This window comes from Calcarisporiella thermophila (genome assembly GCF_041956535.1).
Source record: "Calcarisporiella thermophila strain CBS 279.70 unplaced genomic scaffold VTP21scaffold_17, whole genome shotgun sequence".
In the NCBI taxonomy this organism is placed as follows: Eukaryota; Fungi; Calcarisporiellomycota; class Calcarisporiellomycetes; order Calcarisporiellales; family Calcarisporiellaceae; genus Calcarisporiella; species Calcarisporiella thermophila.
Window position 1 is genome coordinate 44,514 of NW_027192207.1, and position 18,966 is coordinate 63,479.

Here is an 18,966-nt window from a genome sequence, read left to right on the forward strand (position 1 = left end):
ATAATGGCAGGAAGGACTTTGTGTTTTCCAGATGCTGGCAACACACTGGGATATTTAAGAAACGGTCGTGGTAGACGCTCAAGCAATTTTTTCTGCCTCAATTTGATTTTTGCTTGTACCTTCAGATTTCGCTCGCTTTTTTCCGCTCCTTTTCCCCTCTCTGACCCTTGCTAGCATCGTGTCTCTGGGGCCGTCTACCCTCCCCTTCCAATATCTCCCAATTTTTTATCTCCTGGTAGTCCATTCCTTTCCATACTAACACTCTCCGTCGTCTCTAATATATTTCTGCTGGTTAAAATGTTGGAGAGCTTCCGCACCGTCTGCTTGATACCCCATGGAGCCGACCTTTACAAATTCTCGCCTGGTCAGCCGATTAAAGGGCTGCTCTCCAACTCTACATTAGACAGTATCATACTTCCTCCCTCCTCACTCGGTTTTCAATGTGCTACAGCGGATATAGATGGTCGGCCTACTGTTCTTTTCGTCACTTTTGTGAATAATCGGTATAGTCGTGAAGTACCCAATATTGCGCAACTTAATCTCTATGATCTATCGCGGGGTACGCTTGGCAGTATGACTATCGAGCTTCCAATTGTGCGCCGTTATGGCGAATTTAAGCAATCGGCCATTATTGCAGACAAAAAATACGTCTATATCTCTACCGATGATTCCGGCATTTATCGTATTGATTTGGCGACTATCAAAGAAGGGGCTCACATTACTGGTTCTCTCATTATAAGCGGTTTCCCCGGATCACAGCTATTGCTCTTAGACGGCTCCTTATGGAGCATTTCAACTACTCGTTACAGTCGCACTCTCTTTCCGGTAAAAAGTGGTGATTTTTATGATAATGGCATCAACATCAGGTCGAACCAGCGTTGTACTGAGGGAACGAATCTTGTTGCGGCTAACATTGACGATCGATCCCTGTATGTGTTCACAAATGCTGGATCCGATTTTATTATTACGGCAGAAATGAATTCAGTTAATTCCGTTTCTGCCACCAACAATGACTTCCTGATGACCTGTTCAGACATGCTAGGGGTGGCTGTGTTTAATGGTTCCGCGTATGTTCTTGCTAAGAGCCACACAGACGGTGCGGATCGCTTGTTCAAGCGGAGTTTGATCGCAAGCGCAACAGAGGGATGGGCCCATCTGTATGGTGCACCTGTGCCTGTCAAAGATATGCAATTTGGCTTGCGTCTGTCCCCTTCAGACACTCTTGATGATGTAATTTACCGTGGTCTTTCGGAGGGCGTCTTAATTGGAGGTTGTGTGGCTGCTTTTATGGCTGGGGCTCTCTTTACGTTCTTCATCACCTTCTTCATAATGCGTCGAAAGATCCGCAATCATACCGTCGTGGCTGTTCCAACTCCGGTAGAGACGGTGGAATATCATCCACCTAACGTGTTCCCAGTTTCGAAACCACAGTCGGATGAGAAAGTCTAGTGTGGCATGTAGTTGTACTCTCTTTCGCTATTGACTAGATGCTTGGACCTTGTTTTTATATCTCCCCTTTAAACACTCTATACTACTGTCTGTAATATTGGCATGTCGATTCTGGGCTATTTTATCTTTCTATAATAATCCCTTTGCAAATATATGTACTTTGATTCTTTTCTAATTTGTATAAATCACTGGAAAAAGAGGCCAAGTCGATGAAATACATAGGAAGATGATTCGAGTAATACACTAAGAGAATGAGCCTCCTGAAAGCTCAGTTATGATATTTTGCGTGCACTACAACTCGATCGGGAGTCGCTAAGAAACTCAATAATCTTCGCTGGTTTGGGCTTGATTTCTTACGAAGCTTGAAATACGCATCGAAATTAGATTTGTTCTTGAGAATTTGTCTTGCAACTGTTAACAAAATTTGTAAAACGTTCAAACCAAGTTTAAAAATAAATAGCGAGAGCAAAAGTTAAATCTCTGTGTATTTTTCATATTCCCCATGTCGTATCACCCACAAGAGATATGAATAAATATGATGAATTATATAATTGCATTTTATTTTGAATAGTCATTTGTAATTTGCCTCTTATTGCTAATCTATGCCAACCTACAGCAATCTACTAGAGTATTTTCTCGACAATTGCTGTTTACCCATATGTAAGAATACTTTTAGGATGAAGATAAGGGTATACCAAAACGGCATTAAATCAATTGAGAACAATAGGAACTAGGGAATAAAAAACAATCATGCAGTTGAGGGTGGTATACATTTCCACCAGCCATCTTGCATAAGGCACCTGTTGGTTGAGTATAGCCATTCCATCTGTTCTATGCCAAATTTTAGGAGAGCTTGCACCTAGTTTTGGACTCTAGAAACCACTCTAAAAGTACACTAACGCCCCATTATATCTGAGAACTTGAATTTTCTCTTTCTCTACTCTCACCAGCAAAATCGATGATTGTATCGATTTTCTTTGGCAAATTCTCAGAGATGGTTCACATCAACCTGAAGCATTAAGCTATGTGAGTTAATTCGCCGTTGACACATGGTCCAATGACAAATCCTTGGCCAGTTCACTTAAACATCTTGACCTCTGAATCCAGATCTAAAACTAACTAGTTCCCGTGAACAAAGGTACAGAGATGCTATATGTAGGAGCTGGAGAGGATAGGTAGAGGCTTACATTGTATTATATACTCCCTCTGTTGGGTTACGGATTTTTTTTCATTGATACAATCATTTTATGAAATAACACCATCTTCGATTACTAAGCGCTTCCTTCCCCAATATTTTCATCAACGTAGGATTCATGGTGTACTCCATTCCGAAAGCAGTTGTGAGTGTCCATGCTCTTATTGAACCTCAAGAAAGCCGAGATACAGTCGGATTTATTCCCTTGGGCTGGTTTTACGCGCACTGGAAACTGCCATATAATATGTTAGGTAGTTCCTTTTTTTTCGCTGAGGAGGTAGAAGCGCATGATTTGATGGACATAAATCTCGGTAATTCGGATAAAGTTCGGAACGGAATCGCTGTAGAATTGGGATACTACGCAAAAATATTCGTCAATTATTTCCGATGTTGCTCTCAATAATAGTCATCATCTGTTATCGCTTTTGTCCGTCGATGATTAATAATGTACTGCGTACAGATTTCTTTCTGCCACATACCCATTTTTCGGATTGTAGGCAAACCTACATCACAAAAATGTCAGCTAGGATACCGGCAGGTGTTCATGATCCATCTCAGCTACCACGGCATATATACTGGATATATTTTTATAGTTATATACGCAGTTAAGAGGAGAAAAACAATCGAATAAAAGAAATTCCCCTTTGAAGCGAGACTTTCTGACGGTCCGGTTGCTTCATGGCCGGCATTGGAGGTTTGTCAAGCAAATGACGTGGATTGATCTACGCTGAAACCTTGCGGACACATTAATCCAATTTGGCAGTTTTTGTACTCGAGATTTTAGGTTCAGGCTTATCCTTTTGTTCAGAAGTCGCTGACGTCGGATGAGAAAGCGAGCGTTCAAGAAAATAATTAGCCGCGTGGGCAATTGAGAAAAGGCGGGTTTCAGACGTTAGTGCAATTAATAATCTCGGCCTTCCCTGTTTGCGGAAATTCTCTCGGTGGCAAAATCCTTCCAAGTAATGGTGAGAAGGCCTGACAGGAGGATTGGGCCGGGAAATATTTTGATTATTAAAGCACGGCCTTGCTATATAAAATCGATTTGCGCTCTTCCCCCAACATCCTGGAACCAAGAGGGTACCGGCTTCTCTCGATCCTATCTCCTTGTGCACTGCGGGGAAATTCCCTTTGTAAATCAGAACCCTCGATTAAAGCCTGAACTTTATACCGTCCAGACGCCTTTTTCTAGCTTTGCGTGGTTGATTTGCTCGTCATTCTGCATTTTCCTTTCCATCGCATTCATCCATTGTATGTCCATACACCACTGAGCCCGACATCCCGGATTGATTTTTCAGGCGCTCCCCAAAGCTTCGGCAAATACTAGGATGAATTCGATTTTTCCATACGCCCATCCCCCCTTGTATTTCAGTACTCTTAGAATCAATCTCCTCGACATCTCGAACGATATCCTATCACCTGCTCTCATTCTTTTCTATGGCCTCATTATAGCCTCGCTCTATGCCATTCTCATGGTGCCTGTCTGGCTCCTGCATGCTCGCGTCAAACAGGCGCTTGGAGGAATGCTCATGTGCGTGCAATTATCCATTCCATTTCTTCTCACCTCTAATCACACATGTAAGTCTCAGTTAGCTCCATTAATTATATTGCCCCAGCACCTTTTTAATTGAATTTCATTATGCTAGTGCTCTTACTAGGAATCGGTGCATTCGGGATTGGGCAATTCTATCGCTTTATCGACCTTTACTACTTCACGCCCGCTTTTCAGTCACGCCCTATCTACTACACGCGTCATGAGCTGCGGGAAGAGGTCCTTAAATTCTTTCGCAGAAGAAATAGGTACCGCACCCTTCCCAAACAACCCAGTCAGTCTCCTCACCAGCTTGAGAAAGAGGGGCAGCGGGAAACCACATGGCTAGACTTGCTTCCTCGGTTTTTCTTCCACTACGTGACCGCCGACCTGTTGCGCTTCTACTTCCGCGGATATACATATGAGCACTACCACGCGCTCGGCTACGATTCCCCTTGGTTATGGTATCGCCTCTTTGGCGTCGCCTGTATGTTGTGTGTCGCGTTAAATCTTATGTGGTTCATCGAGCTTCTTCAAATATTCACGAGCGTCATCTTTAACAAGGGCAAGATCAATCTAACCCACTATCCGGCGCTATTTAAGTCGCCTTGGTGCGCCAGTAGCTTGGGGGAGTTTTGGGGAGATAGATGGCACCAGTGCTTCCACCATTGCTTCACCGGAGTGGGTTGGCATCCTCTGCGACGCTTGATCAAGGAACACCTGCTTCCGCAATTCCCAAAAAACAAGCTCGTAGCCACGCTGGAGCTGTTCCTCCCCATGATCGGAGTGTTTTTGGCAAGCGGCTTGATGCACGAATATATCACTTTAATCCTCCCTCATGCGCGAAGCCCCTTTTCCATGGTTGCGTTCTTTTTACTGCAAGGAATGCTTGCGGCCGTTGAGCGGCTTTTCAGTTGGATCTTTCCGGTGCACTGGAGGGCTTCTCGGATAGGCAGGGTCCTCGGCTGGGCATGGACAATGGGATCCATCTACGTGACTGCTCCCCTCTTTTTTGAGTTTTTCGCCAGGCTGGAAATGTGGAATGTGCTTGGGACGCAGCCCGGTATCTACACATGGTTGGATGCTAGACTGGCCAACCGAACAATATCTCTCGGTGCCAAGGCACTCTGATGTCAAAATAATTTAAATATGTATTGTTTCTTCTATATTCTATGGCTACTTTTATTATTATTATTATTGTGAGAACTGTTTTAAAACCTGTACATATTGCCTTTTGGACCAATTTGAACTCTTGAAGATAAAAATCCAATTCTATAAGCTTGTGTGCGATGAAAACATGAACTTTATAATGTGAAAAAAGCATCGAAGATTCTCATTCAATAAATAGCATCGTCAAACAAAAAACAGTTACAAGCTAAATATTACAAATGGCTCATCTCGAAAGAAAAAAATAAGGGTTCAAAAAAATAAAAATAAAATATATAACATAGAAAAAGAATAAATAAATAAGAACACCGCTACATTCAGAGGATACATAAATTCCATAATATCTACACAAGAAATACAAATGGATCAAACCGAAGTATGTACAGAGAATTGGAACGAGGGGAATCTTACGCGGAATTTCTACAGAAAGGGGGTTAGTGCTAATCCATTTTCCCAAGCAACTTCATTGGAGCGAAGCAAGATGCAATGACCACTTGTTCTACGGCCTGAGGAGCAGGGACGAGGTTGAGGGTGCTCTCGAAGAAGCGCAACCGCCATCTTTTCGAGTCGCTATAGTCGAGCTCTGCAATTTTTAGCTTACGCACAAGATGCGTGGTATAATCAGGGGGGAATACTATTTCGCACTCCATGCGACGGCGGAAGATGCTTGTCGACCAGGTAAATATGTAGTCAAGGAAATTAAACTCAAAATCCAGCCTACACATTTCACGAACACAAACGTGAGTCATAGTCATAATATTTCCCTCTTCGGGAGAGGTCATATAGAAAATGAACTGGGAAAGAGAAAGAGTTGGATAGTTCGAAATAAGGGACGAATCACTTACGCGGCTCAAAAGATATCCAGCACCCCCCGGCTGTGAACTAAGGAGGAGGCTAGGCTGCTGTGAATTTGTTGGAGATATGTCGATCCGTGGTAAAAGCATCGGAGTCGTGGTCCGATAGAGAATCCAGTCGTGAATAGGTTGCATCTTAAGGGACATAGGCGAGGGGAAGGGATTAGTGTAGCGAGACACGTCTAGTTTGAATCCCATCGTGATGAGGAAGGATTACCTTGTGGGGGGGGATAAGTCGGGAATGTAAGGGGATTATGGGAGTTGCTTGGTAAAATGGTATGTAAAACCTTTTTTTCTACCGCGCTGCACTGCAGCATTTTATAATCAACCTCTTTGCTCATAATTTAAGTTCATGTAATAATAACTCATTCAACATGCAATAACAACTCACCAGCGATTAATAATGTCAGTTTGAGTCAAAATGATTATACCATTGCCTAATATAGATGCTGGGTATCCGTGGGGTTATCTTCGATGAAATAGGCTTTTGTGATAACGTCATCCTATGACGTTAATCGCTCTTTAGGATAACCGCAGCGGCAGTCTAGCTTCTCTAACGCAACAATTTTTTGCACAATGAATCCTGATGATGTCGATAACATGGAGCTTCCGCTCCCCACCGAAGCCGATTCAGGACTCATAAGGGAGCAGCTAGGAATGAATATGATACCAGGATCGCGATTAACCAAGGATGGATCTGAGTTCAAGACGTAAATATACTTTCCGCTCAGATCCAAGCAAAGTTAGATCTAACATCCGAGTCATAGATGGGTATGTGTATATCCTATTTACATCGATGCAGGGAGATCTGTAGAAAGTGGCCGTCGTATACCAAAATCAAAGGCAGTGGACAATCCACACGTATTCCATATGGTGCATGCATTAAAAAAATTGAATATGCCTGTGGCATTCGAGGTAATTAACTCCCTACATTTTATTTTCATTCATGCCATGGAATTCACACCATTTCTTTCGCAAGCCTGGAAAATCACACCCACGAGACTGGGCTAACCCTGGCCGAGTACGCACTCTAATCAAAGCGAATGGGATGTGGATTCATCCTACAATACGCAATCGTAAGGTCACGACACCCTCTCAGCTATGGTGCATAAAACTGATGGCTCTTTGTCTGCTGCATTAGGAAAACAACTATATCTGAAAATTGCAGAGCTAGTTCCCGAAGTTAGCAAAGAGGTTGCCATCCCTGTATCCATGGTCACTCCTATGACACCACTCTCCGAAATCCAGCAGATAGCTACGAGCATGAAGGGGGATAGATCCTCCGCAGTGCCTTCTGCAAGCGCTACTGCGACCGCCGCAGGATCCAATTCCCCTAGCACGGGCGGGTCATCAAAAAAGAAAGGGAAGAAAGGGAAAAAATAAATTCAATGAAATGTAATATATTTACTGGACTGTTCAATTTTCGGGGTACCTCTTTCTCCATTTTGGGCTGTTAAAATAAAAGTCACTTTAAATTTTATCCTCTCCAGACCGTCCATTGCCTATTTACCACTTCTAAGGGTGTTAATGTGGATTATTGAAGGAATTGGTACCAATGAAGGTCTGGTATAAAGTCTGGCTCACAGTATATCGATCATATTTTCTGAAATGCTTTATTCTATATCTGAGCGTAGGTGTGAAGCGCTGGCTACGGCCCAATAAGCAATACGTGTTGGGACGAACCAAGCGTGAGTATGTTTGGTATAGAGCAGTGACATTTTTAGCTAATCTCCACTGCTTTCCTAAGTGTGCGACTTTTCCTTGCTGGGAGACAAGAGTGTCAGTCGCAAACATGCGGTCCTCGATGTTGGCGAGGCTAAAGTTGGTAATATTCAATTGTGTTGGATTGACCAGTAATTAAATATATTATGCTCCTTTTTCCTGTAATCTAGACTCAACCATCGGAACACACGCAGCTGATTCTTAGTGATCTGAATTCTAAATTTGGAGTGTTTGTCAATGATAAACGCGTCGAAAACACGATGGAGCTCAAGGACGGAGATCAATTTAAACTTGGGGTATGGACAAGTATTTTCAAGTACGTACTATTCCTGCTTTTATACCATAAAGTATGCCAAATTGAACCTTTCATGTGATCATAGAGTATATTGGAAGCCGGCTGTATTGTGTGTATCTGGGTTGCAAGAAGACAGTTACCGCGAAATATGCGAGCGAGCAGCCAACCAAGGCAAGTTGCGAAAAATTTTTATGCCCCTTTATAATGCAGTTTATATCCTTATTCTCTCCCGAACTAATTACGTTGTATATATAGATATTCGTGTCACGAAAGAGTGGATTACAGGAATGAGCACTCATTTCTACACTCCCCAGCTCGTTGCAACGCAGAAACTCTTTTGCGCCCTGCTTGAATGTCGGTACATAGTAGGCCCAACATGGCTGGAAGAGATGGAGAAGACAGCTGAGGAAAGAGAAAAATGCTTCAGTATAGTGGCCCCGCAAAATTTTGAGCCCCCTAAGGCAGATCAAAGCTTTTCCAGTGAGAAAGTTTCCTTACGGCCAGTAGAGAAGCGGAGAACTCTCTTTGCAGGATTAACATTTTTGATCTTCCAGGAGAAGCAGGTATTTATTATTGGGAACTACCTATAGTGTGCACTATTTTTCTCGCTTCAGCTGCTCACTTCTACTCTCCATTGCAGTTCCAGTCTGTTGCAGAGACCATTCGTCTCGGCCAGGGCCGTGCCATACATGTTGCCCTTGGTGCAGATATACCCAACAGTGCTGAGTCGATAGTAGATTTGGCAAGGAAATACAACCGCCCTATTTTAGTAGAACCGAAGGCGATCGCTGTGGGAGAAAAAACGAGCGAAATATACAAGGCGGCCTCTATGTAAATATTGCGCAAGTGCTTTGAATTCTGTTTTTTCAAAAAAAAAAATAACTCTGAAACGCGTAGGCTTGGGATGGTCTTGATACCAGAGCATGATATTGGATACGCAGTACTTTATGCAAATACTGACGAATATTGTAACCCCAATGCGCCACCCGTCTCAACCTATAGGCCTCTCGACAGGCACATTGGGTTAGACAGCCCAGATAACAGGCGAACCAAGCGTGGATCATCGATAGAGAGAAATGAAGATGAAAATGTAAATAACGAGAAAAGAAAGACAAAGGAATTGCCAAAGGTAATAACATGTTCTTTGAATAAAACTGTTATAGTATAACTGCATATATGCTCCAATATTTAGACTTTCGATACGGCACAGAATTTGTGGGATAATTTACTTGGGGTCGACACAGACACACCGACAGTTACAGAGGCAGATCGAGAAAGGACTGAAGAGGATGAAAAGCAGCCAGAAAGGACTACTGTTAATTCGCTTAATCCCAACAAGTCTAATCTTGTCAATGTAAGTCCATGCTGTTATTTAATTCACAACGGATAATTTTAATATATTTTTTGCTGGGCAGAACTTGGTCGAGAGTCTATGGGACGATTTGCTTGGTGGTGACGTAGACACACCGACAGCCACAGAGGCAAATCAAGAGAGAACTGAAGAGGATAAAAAGCAGCCAGAAAGGGCTACTGTTAACTCACGCAATTCCGACAAGTCTAATTTTGCCAATGTAAGTCCATGATGTTATCTAACCCACAGCGGATAATTTTAATATATCTTTTGCTGGGCAGAACTTGGCGGAGAGTCTTTGGGATGATTTGCTTGGTGAGACGCAGACTCTGCCTCCACCAGATGTAGGAGATAATGAAGTGAAATTGAATGAGGGTATATCAGAGGTTTGAATCTTCTATTGTGATTTCCCCTTTTTTGCGCACATTCCATTTAAGGTTGTTTTTGATATTATAGCAAGAATCACAAAACTCGGTTATTCGCCAGCCCGACTTTTTACCTGCGTCTCCACTTACAGACAGCTTTGCCTCAAATTCAACATCTGCACCCCCTTCCTTCCCATCCTCCACAAATCCGCCCGTAACCGAGTATTCTCGGGACTCAGCAGGACCACGGTCTTCATTACCAAGTCTCTCTCTCTCTCCTTCTCGCTCGGCCGACGAAGAGGATGACCTCTTTTTTGCAGAAAATTCCAAAATCAAGTCCAAAGGGAAAAATGCAAAACGAAGAAAAATTGATGCAGAAAACGATCCAATCCGCAAGCAGATTCGCACTGCAGCGCGTGATGAAAAGGAAAGAATCAAGACAGAAGAAGAGCATGAAAGGATGGTTATTGCGAAGGAGAGAAGAGCACTAGAGAGTTCAGAATATGGAGACGCTGAAAAAAGAAAAATTTCGCAGGAAGAGGTCGTGGAGCTAGTTAAGCGGCAGTATGGTGAGGGGATCAGTGCCAACAAAGGTAATAGAAGAGAACAAAAGAAGAGCAACGTGAAAAATTTCAAGAGGTTCAAAAAGGTACTCTATCGATTAATTGTTTGGAATTCTTTTCTCGTATGCCTATTATTGCTATTGCTGCATATGTACTAGGCTAATTACGTGGGTATGAACCGAAATCTTGGTTTTGTGCAGCTTGTAGTTCACGACTCCAATAGCGTTGCTGACTCCTCTGGATTCCTAAGTGACGATACCCAAAGTGTCAGAAATCCGCGGGACGAGATGGATGATATTTTCGACGCGTTGCCCGCCCTTAATAATAAGAGTGGCAATAAACAACGCCAAGTTAGACTGCCAATAAGGCGAGCGGCTGAGGGCAAATCACAAAAGAAGCAATACATAGAGATTGAGGAGGATGACTTTTTCGACTAAAATGCCCACGGCAAACCTTGTAAATATCTTCGTTCGATAATAAATTCCATTTAGTTTTGACTCAATTATAGGTTTTGGCCGTGTCTTTCGTGTCATTTTAGTGACAAAAAAGTAGCTTAGAAGCTCCAACCAGCTGAATCTTCCCAACCTGAATGGGAGTTTTTTCAAGTTGAATAAAGTTAAAAAAACTCCAAGTGAAGGTAGGGTTGATGAAGTATGATGCTTTATGCGTGTAACTCGCATAAACAGAGATCTACTATGTGAAAAGACATTTACGGTATATTCGAGTTTTTATTTACAATAGTGTGAAATGGCTTTTGCAGTTCCATTTCTTATTTTATACTGAAATGTTGTGGCGCAATTCTCTAGTGACTTCTTGCGCGCAGTTTTAGGTTGCGCTAACTCTGTAATTTCATATTAAGGCTACGGTTTCGCGTAATCTCTTCTCTTTTTGAGAAGTATAAAGTAGCTATGACAACGGCGCCATGTGGAGTTATGACCGTCTCTGATCTCTTCTTATTAAATCATTCACTATCTTCCCATGAGGCTACATCTCACATTCTTGTTGGTCACCTAGTAATTGCCACTTCCCCCCAGGAGACTTCCTACTCACGAGGCACCTTAGTGTTCCAGGACGATACAGGGGAGGTCGCGTGTAAGATAAAAAAATTTAATCGATACTGGACGAAGTACCGGGTTCGTTTGAAAGCGTGGCATTATGTGCACAATGGTGCGCTGGGGAGTGACAAAAAGAGAATTCCGAAAAATTATCTAGAAATTTGGGAAGATCCGGAGATTGTGGGCAATCATCACGAGAATAATCCAACTTCACGTAATGCTGACAGTATGGGACTCTATCTTGTTCCGAGATTATTGAGCAAAGAGCTCCTAGAGCAATATCACCCATGTACTCTTTCTGAGCTTGAAAAACTAGAGATCGTGCATAGGAATGAAGCGGCAATTACGGTGTGCACTCGTGTGAAAGCAAAAAGTGTGCTTCATATTCCCTCGAGTCAAACTGCCTCTTTCTTTCTCGAGCTTGAACTCTTTCTCTCTGACCTCACCAGCGAACAGAATAATGCCTACATGATCTTTGAAGGCGATGATCTTATTCCTCTTCACGACGAAATATGCGTTGGACAGCCATACATTTTTACAAAAATACACATAGCATGGAGCAATAAGTCACAAGAAAAGGTTCTGGTTTTCGGAAGTAACGAATCCACTATAATCCCAGTTACATCTTCAGATAAAACTACTAATCCATCGCGGCTTTCAGGGCTAACGCCACCATGTCAGCTACGACACCAGAATATTGTGATCAACTATACAGGGAGACTGACGCGGATCCTCGATGCACTCTTAGGCCTCTTTGTGCTTGATAACCGGTTCATCCTTTCCCTTAGCCATCATTTCGACTACAATCCCGAGCAGCCCTTCCGCGAAGGGACTACCCTACGATTATGCAACGTACACCTTATTTTGCTGGAAAATGCTGAAAAAATATGGAAAGACATTGTGGAAGATCTAGAAGGGATGGCTGAAAATATTGTTGCACTTGTTGGATGTACTTATTCGACCATAGAGATCACAGAGTTTTCAACGGCCCACAATCCTTTTTATAAGAGTATAACTTTTGGTGCTCCAGGACTAGACGAGAACAATTCAAGTTCAGTAATGAGCAATGCGCTTTTTGCATTACGCAGCAAAGTAACTGCTGTTAAACTCCTACGTATCATTGAACTCTTCTATCTATTCCGCCGAAAATTCACCTTTTCTGAGAACGGCATGCTAATTCCAGAGAAGGCCCTGGTGATGGAGCGACAGAATAGCAGAGGTGTACTTTCTGAACTATTGCAAAATCTTGAAGGAGAATTAGGACTCCAAGATGTCTATGGTGATTTCTTTAATCATACGCAAGGTTGTTCGATCATCGGGATACTGCCGGATTGTGCTAAAACTGAAAGCAAGGAATGGCGATTTCCAGTGCTGAGTGAGATCGCAGCCCATTTACAAGAACTTGTCTGCCTTCGCACGCCTTCCTCTCCTCCGTCGGTGCAATCGACCACTATGTATCGCTGTGAAGTATTGTCCGCACACGAAACTGGGCTTGAACGGACTGCGTTTTTAGGAATTTTGCGAGGTGCAACAGATGCCTCAGGGAGTTTGGAATTGGTAGATGCGAGTGGGAGTATTCGTCTGGTTCCAAACTCGGCTTCCCCCTTATTTTCTCCCTATTCATCGAAAAGGAAGCGCAACGAAAAGGTGCGGGAGGTTGACTGCTATATGTTGGGACATGTATGGATGATTCCAGCATACGAGATTGTAGTGGAATGGCTCGGATCTTCTGAAAGAGAAGATGTATCAATGAAGGATCCAGACGAGGTGTCAAAACCAGAAGAAAACCTTGTGTACAAGGTATATATGAGGTTTGATGTGAGCCAGGCGGTATGCGTATATCGGCTTCCCATTCCAAACCCCTGGATGCCGCTTCTTGGTACTGGCGATAGGGATGCGCGGAATGTATTGTTTCTAGCAAGGCACGCGCATACACCTAGACTCGAGCACACGATCAAGGATGCTGAGGTTCGCTGTCTCGTCGAAGGCATTGGGTTCGATATGGTCTCGCGTGAATCCAATCGAGGCGGGAAGGAACACGCGATGGTTACTAAAGAAAAAAATATGATGTTAGAACTGGACGGTGCGAGCATGCAGTTGCTAGCGGGAATACGAGTGGGGGGAGCTTATCGAATTTGTGTTTCAGCGAGTAACCCGACGCGGGGCTCGAGAGGGAAAAGAGAAGATTCTTCCAAAATGGCTCAGGAGACCGAGACCATATTCTCTGCTCATATACTTGCCTTCGAGCAAATTTCCCTTCCCTTTACTGCAGAATATCATCCCACAATTCGCGATCTTATTCTTCAAAAAATCGCTGCAACTCGATTGCGCCTGGATACTGCCTCCTGGTCTTTCATCGCAAAATCGCTGCAAACTCTGCAGAAGACGATGCAGTCTGTGTGTTTTTCTGCCGATGCTGTGGTGCCTCCTCCGCCTAACGAGTTGCCTTTGGCGACGGGGTATCTGAAAAAGCTTATCAATGTGCAGGGGATTGTCTTGGCCAAAGAGATCCGTGAGATCAAATCTCGATGGTGGGAAACGCGCACTCACGCGGCTTCACGTGCCTTTCTCCAACACGGAGCTGGATGCGGAGGTCCTGGTCGGGTGCTGATCGTCAAAATTGGTGATGTGCCTGGGAGTGAGGGGGTAGAAGTGCGGATGGACTTGGGGCGCGGTGGGTATCCCCTGGGAGTGACTCCGGGCTGTCTTGTCACCTTTTGGCGGATTGGGCGCAGGATGGAAAGTGCAAGGAATCGCATCTGGTGTTCTTGGTTGGCGTGCTCCTCTATTGCTGTAGAGTCCTCGAAACTAGACGAAGAGGTTTCGGGGGTAGGCAGTAGCTTGTGTTCGCGTCGGGTTTTCCTGGCTGAACTGCTCCAATACAACCGTCCACCTTCCACCCCCTCCGTTTCATCTGAGATTATCGAAGCCCATATCTCGATAATACAAGTACTAGATGCCATTTTTGCTCGCGTTTGCTCCTCTTGCAAAAGTGTCTTGCTCCCCTTTGGGTTATGCAGACGCGGATGCACACGACCCAAATCACATTTCCTGGCTCGCATGAAAGCCGTGGTCACAGATGGAACGGGTGAGGGCTTGGCCCTTGTCGAGGGCGAAGAGTTGGTGTCACGAATGCTGGCCTTGACGACTAAAGATGTAGAGAAAGTACAAAGCGAAGCGGTGGCGAAGGGGAGAATAAAATTCTGGAGGGGCAGTATGCTGAAAAGCTCCACGACGGTGGCCGTTGGTAATGAGGGGGTAGATTCCGGTGAAGAAGCTGGAGAAACCTCGGAGGAAGAGGGGCAGGCGACCTTGAGCGATAAGGGCCCCAATTCCTTACTAACCAAGATATGCACTCGACCGCGTATACAGCGCCGAATGATCGTGGTTGCGCATCCATGGTTCACGCAGACCAAGCCTAATCCCATTCTTGAGACCATAGATGTTACTTTGTCAAAATATCACTGCATACGGGAGTTAAGCACTAAACCTCCCACACGTTTCAAGACTCTGATGCACAGTCGCCTTCAGCTTCAAATTATACGTGTGGAGGAAGCAAATGCAGGAGCTGAGGCAGCACGATTAATAGATGAGTTGTCGTCGATGCGCTAATATCACTCAAACTTATTCCTGTTTAATTCAGAGTCCCCAATTACCTAAATCTATCCTTTTTTTTATTATACACCTTTGATTTTTTTTTACCTGCAAATACTTTATAACTAATGTATTTTTTTAATGCCCTTTTTTATTTTGATATGACTTCTTTTGTATTCTTGTAATAATATATCCCCAAAGGAAAATTCAGTCAGTTAAATACCAAAACAACTACAAAAAATATCAGAGATGGTAGAAAACACTAGAGAAGACGAAATATCCGCACTTTGGAATGACAAGTGTGTGAACTTAGATTACTTACCTCACTAAAGGAGAAGCACCTAGGAGTTACTTCTGGTAACATCCAATAGGGAAAAGCTGTGGTCCATATGAAATTGATTGTCAGCGATAATGAAAGTAATAGATAAATTTTATGGGAACAGATATTAGACCACTATATTAACCAGTAATGTTAACACTGATAAAAATTGTATTGGAAAATCAATATTCCCGATGGAAGTATAGGGCGCATCTTTAATCTAATAAAGTATTTATATAATCATTTTGTGTATGAGTAAATAACCGTAAATAACTACTAAGCAGTAATAGTAACAATGTTAGAAATTGTATTGGAAAATCAAAATTCCGAATAAAAAGTGTAGGATGTATCTTTTATCTATCAAAGTATTTTTATAGCTCATTTTGTGTATGCGTAAATAAACGTACATATCTACTAAGCAGCAATGGTAACAATGGTAGAAATTGGATTGGAGATTAATGATTCCCAAAAGAAGTATAAGTCGTACCACAAATCCAGCAAAGTTTTTATATAATCATTTGTGTATCCTGCCCTTGTGTCTGGATAAAGCAATTACTATTTGGACATATGATGGGGCACATATACAATTTAACAAGATTTTGTAAAAGGGGCTAAAACCATCTTCGCGTTAAAAAAGAACCGTATTTTTATTGCCTGATTTATTGTCTAAAAATTAACTTAAATAGCTGAACGATATAAATAACCAGCATTTTTCATGAAGCGTATAACAACTCTAAGACTATTTCCTCTATAAACGTAAGAAACACCTATTACGATGCATAAGCTATTTTTCAACTTCTTCTTCATTTGTATAATTTATTCGAGCAGTGTATTTGCTCGAGACGTGTACTGTGGAGGCTGTTCTCTGTTGAGATGCAGCGATGAAAGTGCTACTTATGATTGTTGTTCAGGGGGTAAAAAGGACACAACTCTAGGACACGCTATTTGCGAAATAAGTGGAGATTTGAATAATTTTATTAATTGCTGTGAGTCAAAGGGGTGGAGCGCATATGAGAATTAAACGAAATTTAAAGTATCTCTGGAAACCTCAATATTTTTAATAAATTGCTCGTATTTCCTGAAAGTTTACAGTTACAAATAAGTATTATTTATGTTTTAAAATCTGTGCCTATTTTCATGACGTTCACAATATGGGCTATTTTATGGCAACTTTATAGGGATATAGCAATTTATTATGAATAATGAAGTGGATCAATTTTGACCAGAATTTACCGATGTAGATTTTTACTTTTGTAACTCGATATCTAAAGGCGTCTATGGCTCGAAAGTTGCTCCACATTTTCTGCTAGCCATACTCTTATTTATCCTATAAAACAAACCCTTATGCCTCGAATCACTCCAGGTAAACCTGCTCGCGTATCCGTCCTCCTCGAAGAGGGATACTCAACACGTGAAATTGCCGCCCGAGAAGGCATTGGAAAAAATATAGTAGGCGCTAGTTCAACGTTGGCGCAGAAAGACTCCGTATACCAATCCTCCATGTGCATTGATACCTCGCACATTACGCGAAGTGCTAGGTTAGAATTATAATAACGCAGAGACCACTTTTTATAAATAGAGTAGTACTAGTAAAAACGGTTCCTGCCTATAGAGTTATTGAAGGCATATTGCCTTGTAAGTTACTTTAGTTCTTATTAGTATAGTAAGTGTCTGCAATTAAAGCAGCAACAGAAAATGATAAGTAGGAGTTATATTTGAAAAGCCCGTATATCCGAGTGATTTATTAGAATAAATATTTAAATAAATCCAAATAATCGTATAAATATATGAATATATATATATAGGCCATAGCTCATCACGAACAGAGAAAAGGTAAACAAATACATTATTTTTCTTTTTCGGTGATAGCCTGTTCTCCCAGTTCTTTTCCACCCGACAGAGCTGCTTTTATATCCTCGGGCTTCTCGGAGAATCCTTTCTCGAGATTCACCTCTGGCCCTTCTCCGAGTCTCTCACGTTCCTCAATCTCCTTCCGTATGATTCGCATATTGGTCATCTGGGAGTGAGCCGTCAAGACACTGTCATACCGCAACCCTGCCTGAATCTTGCCTGTGTCAAGCGGGGTCAACACCTTCCGCTTTCCGAACTTGTAGAGTTCAGAAAGCACCACGAAGAGAATAGAAGTTCCAAGAATGATGCCCCATTCGGGTCCAGTGAGGGCGCTATGACGGAAAACCTCGGTATTGACTCCGGGAATATATACAATGGGGAAAATAAGCAAGAATCCAATGATAATGCTGTATGTGAGGAATTTGTTGGTGCGATACATGTTCATCAACCGAGCAGGTGTCCACTCGGAATCCCGCAAACTGCGGCAGGTAACTGCATGCAAAAGGAACATGATGACCGACGTGACGAAACCGGCTCCACGAGCCTGATAGAGATTTTCGCAGCCTTCGTGTAAGTGGTGGTTGCAATCGGTACCGCTGACTCCATTTCCGAATCCGTAGAGAACAATCATGAAGTTGCCAAGAGCGAAAATTCCCATCAGAAAACCATACAAGAGGATATCGACAATGACCTCCTTGGTGAAGATTCCTTGCTTTCGCGGACGAGGTGGGCGGCGCATATTCCCAGCGCTTGGGGGCTCCACACCAAGTCCCATGGCGCAGGGTGAGGAGGTCACCATGTTAAGGAAAAGAATCTGAAGCGGGGACATAGGGAAAATAGAGGTGGACGTCGAGTCCTTCACGGCGAGCCCACATACCAGCACCACCACTTCGGCCACATTTGCGCACATCAAGTGGCTACAAAATTTCTGAATATTGGCAAAGATGCGGCGCCCTTCAGCGACAGCACGCACAATGGTGGCGAAATTATCATCTGTCAACACGATATCCGATGCCTGCTTTGCAACGTCTGATCCGCCCTGGCCCATCGCAATTCCGACATCGGACTTCTTCAGAGAGGGTGAGTCATTCACACCATCTCCTGTCATAGCAGCAAATTTCTTTCGGCGATGGAGAGCATCAATCATCCTGACTTTCGTTTCAGGGGAACACCGTGCGATAACACGCGGCAATTCCTCTAGACCATCGATCTGCTCCTCGGTGAGTGCTTCAAATTCAGATGCAGTCATGACTAGAGGGTTGTTCTGAACCGGAATATCGGCGGGTAAAATCCCTACTTCGCGAGCAATGGCCGCAGCTGTCGATGGGTGATCCCCGGTCAGCATGTGGACCGTGATGCCCGCCTCATAGCACTCGAGCACAGCTGGACGCGATTCGGGGCGTGGGGGGTCATAAATTCCAACCAACCCAAGGAATGAGAGTTGGCTTTCAACCTCATCGCGCGAAAGGTTAGAGAATGTGGCCTCGGCTTCGTCCTTTGCATCGAATCGGCGATAGGCAAGAGTGAGGACGCGGAGACCCTTCGTGGCTAGGAATTTCACCCGAGGCATCACCATCTCCGTAAGTTCGTCGCTGTTGCCCTCGCATCGATCCAAGATACGTTCGGTGGCACCCTTGGAGAACACAAAGTACTCGCCG

At 43.4% G+C, this 18,966-nt stretch overlaps 7 protein-coding genes across 7 annotated transcripts in view; 5 read left to right on the forward strand and 2 right to left on the reverse strand.

Moving 5' to 3' along the window:
• Positions 1-297: 297 nt before the first annotated feature.
• On the forward strand, positions 298-1,449 carry VTP21DRAFT_3244 (uncharacterized protein; the record flags this gene model as incomplete). The annotated part of the gene is made up of 1 exon (XM_069393526.1): positions 298-1,449. One exon carries the CDS (start codon positions 298-300, stop codon positions 1,447-1,449), a length of 1,152 nt encoding a protein of 383 aa, XP_069249248.1.
• Positions 1,450-3,969: 2,520 nt separating this feature from the next.
• Positions 3,970-5,303, forward strand: VTP21DRAFT_3245 (uncharacterized protein; the record flags this gene model as incomplete). The annotated part of the gene is made up of 2 exons (XM_069393527.1): positions 3,970-4,219; positions 4,288-5,303. The coding sequence occupies 2 exons, from the start codon at positions 3,970-3,972 to the stop codon at positions 5,301-5,303; spliced, it is 1,266 nt and encodes a 421-aa protein (XP_069249249.1).
• A 476-nt stretch (positions 5,304-5,779) lies between these two features.
• On the reverse strand, positions 5,780-6,391 carry VTP21DRAFT_3246 (uncharacterized protein; the record flags this gene model as incomplete). The annotated part of the gene is made up of 1 exon (XM_069393528.1): positions 5,780-6,391. The coding sequence occupies one exon, from the start codon at positions 6,389-6,391 to the stop codon at positions 5,780-5,782; it is 612 nt and encodes a 203-aa protein (XP_069249250.1).
• A 378-nt stretch (positions 6,392-6,769) lies between these two features.
• On the forward strand, positions 6,770-7,576 carry VTP21DRAFT_3247 (uncharacterized protein; the record flags this gene model as incomplete). The annotated part of the gene is made up of 4 exons (XM_069393529.1): positions 6,770-6,903; positions 6,961-7,108; positions 7,173-7,269; positions 7,335-7,576. The coding sequence occupies 4 exons, from the start codon at positions 6,770-6,772 to the stop codon at positions 7,574-7,576; spliced, it is 621 nt and encodes a 206-aa protein (XP_069249251.1).
• Positions 7,577-7,720: 144 nt separating this feature from the next.
• VTP21DRAFT_3248 (uncharacterized protein) lies at positions 7,721-10,926 on the forward strand (the record flags this gene model as incomplete). The annotated part of the gene is made up of 13 exons (XM_069393530.1): positions 7,721-7,754; positions 7,828-7,881; positions 7,941-8,014; positions 8,086-8,231; positions 8,296-8,381; positions 8,466-8,773; positions 8,851-9,041; positions 9,108-9,339; positions 9,403-9,564; positions 9,626-9,781; positions 9,843-9,947; positions 10,018-10,575; positions 10,648-10,926. 13 exons carry the CDS (start codon positions 7,721-7,723, stop codon positions 10,924-10,926), a joined length of 2,385 nt encoding a protein of 794 aa, XP_069249252.1.
• Positions 10,927-11,397: 471 nt separating this feature from the next.
• VTP21DRAFT_3249 (uncharacterized protein) lies at positions 11,398-15,156 on the forward strand (the record flags this gene model as incomplete). Its single annotated transcript, XM_069393531.1, has 1 exon — positions 11,398-15,156. The coding sequence occupies one exon, from the start codon at positions 11,398-11,400 to the stop codon at positions 15,154-15,156; it is 3,759 nt and encodes a 1,252-aa protein (XP_069249253.1).
• Positions 15,157-17,303: 2,147 nt separating this feature from the next.
• VTP21DRAFT_3250 (uncharacterized protein) overlaps positions 17,304-18,966 on the reverse strand; it is a gene marked incomplete at both ends in the record, with an annotated part of 3,864 nt that continues 2,201 nt past the window's right edge. The window contains one exon of the mRNA XM_069393533.1: positions 17,304-18,959. Within this exon, the coding sequence (XP_069249254.1) occupies positions 17,304-18,959 (1,656 nt within the window). The remainder of the gene's footprint in view (positions 18,960-18,966) is intronic.